The sequence below is a fragment of the Astatotilapia calliptera genome, chromosome 9 (genome assembly GCF_964374335.1).
Source record: "Astatotilapia calliptera chromosome 9, fAstCal68.1, whole genome shotgun sequence".
Taxonomy (NCBI): Eukaryota; Metazoa; Chordata; class Actinopteri; order Cichliformes; family Cichlidae; genus Astatotilapia; species Astatotilapia calliptera.
This window is the reverse complement of record NC_137430.1, coordinates 22,045,524-22,051,957: the sequence shown is the minus strand read 5'-3', so window position 1 is coordinate 22,051,957 and position 6,434 is coordinate 22,045,524. Positions and strand designations below refer to the sequence as shown.

The 6,434-nt window shown below is 40.6% G+C and overlaps 1 protein-coding gene across 1 annotated transcript; it reads left to right on the top strand.

Moving 5' to 3' along the window:
• Positions 1-1,857: 1,857 nt before the first annotated feature.
• LOC113029326 (transmembrane protein 236) lies at positions 1,858-4,747 on the top strand. Its single transcript, XM_026180153.2, has 4 exons — positions 1,858-2,243; positions 2,479-2,551; positions 3,241-3,364; positions 3,902-4,747. Exons 1-4 carry the CDS (start codon positions 1,972-1,974, stop codon positions 4,597-4,599), a joined length of 1,167 nt encoding a protein of 388 aa, XP_026035938.1. The 5' UTR covers positions 1,858-1,971; the 3' UTR covers positions 4,600-4,747.
• Positions 4,748-6,434: the final 1,687 nt, after the last annotated feature.

Genomic DNA, 6,434 nt, shown 5'->3' with positions numbered 1-6,434 from the left:
AATGTAATTATAAATGTGTTGTAAATGGCCATGGCCAAAGTGTTTATCAGTAGAAAAAGCTGTAAAACCTGTGAAAATATAGGAAAACCTATGAAAAATATAAGTCCGAAATTTATGAACTGATGGTTACTTTTTCCCCAAGCCTTCCCATTGGCTGAATTGGAGGCCTTGCTTGGCTGATTCTGGCCCCCAGGCCTTATGTTTCACACCCCTTGCTCTACGTATATATCCCATTGAATTGTGTTCAGTATACCTCAAATTAGTTTATTAGTTTTATTAACTAATTATTGATGTAATAAATCAAAGTGATTTAGTGGTAATTAAAATGTGATCAGAAGTTAAAAACTGATGATGATTCATGTCATCATAACACACTGTTCACCCCTACATAACCCCTACATGAGTCTCAGTAACACTATTGGTATCGGCAACACTGGCCTTGTATTTACTTGGTATTACCAAAGTATGGATACCAAAATTTGCAGTATCATACATTTGGCCTTGACTGACAGGCCACAGTTTCACCACATGTCAAGCACATTTTGACATACTCCAATGGGGCAAGTTGCCAAAACCAGCCCTGATTAGATAGCGACTGTATCTGCTATCTGCTATGTGAGCCTTGATCTTCAGGATTTTAAGAAAATCCTATACAAATGCAAATAAAAAACAGTTTTACTGACTTTGAGCTCTGGGGTCTGTACTTTCAGTCTAGTCTTTTCACAGTTTCTTTATTTATTGTTGATAATCAATAATTTGATGAAGTACTTAAATTATTAAGATACAACATTTTGAATCGTTTCAAATTTCGTTGGTATTGCACAGGACTGTAATTGCTTGGGAGTATACAGGTATCAGCCTGTACTGGACTGAGTTGTGCTCTCATGAAGGAACTGCTTCAGAAACCGCGTCGATGCAGAATCTAAAATTAGCTCTTCTAATGACACCACGTAGAAATGTGTGCAAACCGAAGACAGCACTGAGTATAGTCCAGATTATCTAATCCTGATCCAGTTACTTGATCAAGTGTTCACACGTCTGAAGACAGCAATGGCACAATGTCCAGCTGTGTGGGTTTTGCAGACACAAGTCTAAACAATTCAGCAACATTTTTACTCCGTCGTCACTTTTATGCAGCGATATTGGTCTGTGGCATAGCAGATACTGTGGCTTGATGGCTTTAGAACTAAAGACAGATAAAATTACTTCATGAATGCTTTTGACTGGTAAAGTTCTAGCTGGGCTTTGGTGGGGAAAAAAGTCTCATGTCGCTTATTATTATGATGCAACAAATCATAATCAAGCGCCTGAATTTGATGAACAATAACATGTTGAACTGACAGCAATTTCAAAGCACGAATGCATTTGCAATTGTTACAAAACAGTGTGGATTCCAAAATTTTGCAGTTAGAACACTTTGCCACTAGATGGTGATATATAAGCATGAGAGGAGTCTATGTGTTTTTAGTGGTATCTTGTTTCTTGGGTTACAGCCAGTAGTCCTGGGATGCTGATTATACTGTGGGAGTAATTAACTTGTGTTTCTTATATTTGGAGAATTCCCAGGAAGAATACAAGGTACACATCATTAAAGCTGTGTGGACTGTGATGTGATAAGCCTGAAAAACACTGGCTGAGATGCTGTTTTTACCTCGGATTGCCCCAAAGCGATTGCTGTGTCACATGCATGTCCTTCAGGGTGTAAAGTTAGACGAACTTTGTTTGTACGTTGTATCAAAAGAGAGCAAAGGGCCGGTCACATCACCGCCACGCCAAGGCACACAATGCCTAGTGCAGTGTAAGCAGTTGGGTGAGCAGAGAGCCAGGGCTGTGGTGTGTGGAAAATGCTAGTGGAGGCAGACAATGCAGAGGTCCGAGGCCTGACCAGCCCTCAGAGGGACAGGGGTCGCCTCACTGCGACAACAGCCCCTGTCTCCCTCCCTTCTTTTTCTTTTTGTGAGCTGCCACAGGATGGGCTCAGGGAGGACGGTGAAGTTTGCCCTGTGCGAGGTGCTGCAGTTTGCAGGCCTGTGCGTGCCACTCTTCATCGTCATGCAGAGGTTTGCTGTCATCGTTGCAAAGGTCAAAACATCAGCACAACCCCCCGGAGACGGCAGCACTGCCTACTGGTTGATCGTGGCCTCCTCTATTGCCTATGTGACCTCCACTGCCCTGCTGGTCTGGGTACCCCTGAAGTATATGGTCTTCATGAAGAAGAAATTTCTCATAGGGAGGAAGAAGTGGTGAGTTTCTCAGACATGAAGATTGAGAACTGGTCCGAGTTGTGTATGCTCAGCAGCTGGGATCCCAGTGCTGTCCTACGGGACCGAGACATGATCAGCTGGTTTGAGGCTGAACTGGCCTGTGACTGGTTTGGACAGAACTTGGCTGGTTAATACCAGGCTTTAGCAATTCCTGTCACTGACTTTAACTTCCTCCCTTGTTTTCTTTCTTGCCCTTTTTTTGTCTTTATATCAGGAGGCCAGTGACCCTTGTTTATGTGATCCTATCCACATTACCCTGCTTTGCCTTTCTCATTGCCAGCTCTGAGGTACAACACCCAACAGATTGTTTCTCACTGCTTTCATTTGTCATATCAGGTTTATCTCTGCTCTGATCATGAACTTTGACCTGTATGTTGCTATACTTGTAACATGACTCAACCTGTAATTGTAGATCCTTTGTAGTCATGTTGGGTGATTGTGTTTATACTCCAAAGAAGTTGCTATTAACTTAAACATATATCTATTACAACATTGTGTTTGGGAACATGGTGTATGACAGGATTCACAGTATCACTGAAACAAATGTGATGAGCTGTGAGAATCCTTATGGATCTCAGGAGAGGACTATCTAGCCTTATGGATAAGGAGCTACTGATAAGCAGCTTGGTTCCTCTTCCTGTCCATGCTGTCCTTGTCAAATCATGTCCACGAGGCACATTTTCACTTCCTAACTGGCTACAGCCCAGACCTTATTTGCCCTTTTTTGTGGCATTCTTTAAAGCTTAAGCAAACCTTTTGACCTTTGCTTATCTAGTGGCTTCAACATAAGAACCATAAATTCTGCTAAGATGAGCAACTCGTCTGTTTAGGGCTGTGTCAAATGCCCTCGCTGCAAGTGACAAATCCCAAAATGTTTATTACCATTGAGGTGAACCAGTGGGCTCTGTAAAGATTAAAAGTGAGTAAATAATTACAGTACTCAGTCAGGCTAACAATTTTACGGTTGTTTATCCAGGTTCAGATAAATAACAACCTGAAACACGATACATTCACTGAGCTCCCCGTGTCACTAGTCCTCTTCTCGCTCATCTGCATTGACGTTGTGGAGAGGATACGACACTGCAGGCTGACCGGCCAGGGTGAGCGCAGCTCTCTCAACACATTACACAAATCACTCTTTGACTGCTGTAGATCCTGAACTTTCTGCTGCAGACTTGTATAGTAAAGTATGCTGGGTTTTGCATTGCAGGAGCTTGGAGGCAACTGCAAACACACTGTGAACATTTCTATACATCACTCGAGCAAAATGAAGAAATGAGCAGGATATTTCTTTGGACTGCTTCATTTCTCACTTATCCAAAATGAGGAAATGAGCAGGATATATTTTTAAATTTTTCTGAATCTGACATGGCAGAAGTAGGGAAATATATTTTCTTAAAAACCACATGATAAAACAGTTCATATGAATTTCTTCAAAGCCCAAATCGTTTGAATGAGCGATCTCTTGATTTATTGCCTCTGTCTAAACAGCAGATTAATGTTTATATCTGTGAGCCACATTATTTGTCTGATAGCCTTCAGCTGTCTCTTTGTAAATCTGGGCCGACACCACTTGATGATAAACAGCTTAAGTAAATATAATCCAAGATATTGTGTTTTCTTTTTCTTCTCTCCAGCTAATGACACCGAAAGAGATGCTGACATCCCTTCCACTGTCCTCACACATGTGGAACAAGTAGCACCAGTAACACCTATCACTCCAGCTGTGCCAGGGCCAGCTGTGCACAGGCAAGGTGTGCCCACTCCTATGCAACCAGGAGCAAACCAGCTCAATGACAGGAGCCAGAACGGAGCAGGAGCTCGACCAGAGACCAATGGGACGCTACCGGGCATACCAGGTAACAATGGGAGGCCATATGGCATGTCTGGATTGAGTGAACCATCAGGAAGCACCACACCGTACCACATATCTCCCTATGCATACACTGGGCCTCTGAGATTCCTGTGCGCCACTGATGCCCGTGCAGACGTGTTTGTGGACAGCTTTATGTTCTGGATGGATACGGTGGAGATGGTGAGAGTGGCAGGACATCCTCTGGTCTACTACTCAGGCTGGGTGTTTCCCATCTATATCTTCAGCTACCTATCATGCTTGCGTGTGGTGGTCATGCCCCACAGCCCCCTGCTTTCCTCCCTAGGAGTAGCCCTGCAGGATTTACCCTTCTTCTTTGTGCGCGTTGGCCTCATTGCCTTCTTCGGCTTTGTTACGCCCATCCTCTATCTGATGAAGAACTTGTTGGTCTCGCTGGCCTTCATCTACTTCAACTTTATGACCAAGTTGAAGGTCTTCAACACAGAGAGGATGTTTTTTTGAGACCAGCATTCAAGGGCAAACAAGCTTTTCCTTATTTTCTGTCATATATACATTAAATACTGTCACGACAGTGGGTGCTCATTTTAAACAGCCAAATTTGTAGATGATGGCTTCAGACTGCTCTAAACACTCTGTTTCAGACAGCTTTATGTCTTCTATGGCTCTCCATGGCATTATAGAGAGTCCATATCACTTATATGATCGTCTCAGGCACTTAGCTTTGCCTGTGAGCACAGAAGCCCCACCTACATGCTGTTTAAACCTTTGGTTTATAAAGGGCAGCCAATCAAAAGGAAACTGGCTAAACAAAGACTGAAATGAGATTTGTTTTTGAACCATGTGTCATGCACAGCTACTCAACTGCCTTAAAAGAGGTGGTTAAAGCAAAGGTTTGACACAAACACAGAATGTATTGATTCAGATGGTGGCTGCACCGGCACTTCTTAAAACGAGTCAAGTAATAGGTTAAGTACTAAAAGAACAAAAGGACTTCTCAAGTAGTTATTGCCAAGAGAGTTCATACCAGATGTTTACACCAAATAACAGGCCGAGCATTGAATATATGATGTTTTAGTGAGGAGTAGAAGAACAATATGTAATATGTTCATCAAATCTGGCATCACGCTAAATAAAAACCTGTTTAACTAGAAGACAATTATTGAAAAAGCTAAGAAAAAAATCTAGCTCAAATGTTCAAATTTATAAGACTGGGATTAATATATTGTAATTTTCAAGCATTTTTCTAGATTGTGATGCCACAGTGATTTTCTGTTATTACACCTAAGTTTTAATGGTACAAATGGCACTTAAACCCTGGTATTTTTTAAGATAACGTAATATTGAATAACTTACGAAAAAGTTCATTCTCAGACTTCATGATGGAGTCACAATTCACAGCTGGTGCAGTCAAACCAAGTATGAATTTGTGCATGTGACAAAATGCATGATGGTAATTTTCACAGGCCAAAAGGGAGCTCTTAGGCAATGGAAACTACATGTCGAGTGACTGTTGTCATGTTATGTCCAAATATACTTTTTTTAAACCAAGAATGGCACTTTGGAAATGTACCTGTAATGTAATGATTTTTCTACAATCATAAAGTGCGGTGAATATGTAAAAGCATAAATTCATGTTGTTTATATTAGGTTGTTTTTTTGGCTAAGTTTCTATACAAAAAGAAAAACTGGTGTGAGATTGTGTCACTGATACATATATTTTGGTCAACTTAATAAAGAAACTCATAAAATATGTTGCAACTTTGACTTGTGAAATATTTTTTATGCAGACAAAATTCACTGGCACTGACCTCCCATGTATGTTTTTAGGAATTTTTAAAAAAACTCTGCTTAAATGTTTTTCCTTGTAATTCATCTGATCTTTTTCTAAATCCTCAAGAGCAGGGGTTTCCCGTTATTCTTCTGCAAAAACAACTTCATCACACACAAGAACAATGACAGGGCAGTCATTGTTCACTGAAACAATGACTACACTGAAAAGTGTAAAGTAAATTAATACAGCACTGACACAGCACTTTTGTGACAATTATCATTTTCTGAATAGACAAAGTTGCAGAACCAAAACAAATTAAATAAAGTAACACAAGACATTAACGTGAAAAAATACCAATAGCATACAGTAGGTACTATATTTTAATGACATAATGCCCACTGCAGTTTACACTCAGGTACTTGGACAATAGCAGGTTTTGTAATTTTGCTTCCAATCATTAGTATCGTGAGTTTTAACTCAACCAATCAAGATGTGACTACAGTGCACACATAAAGAAAAATAATGTAACATTTTTATTAAACCCTCTATTTGTTGTTTAGGGTTT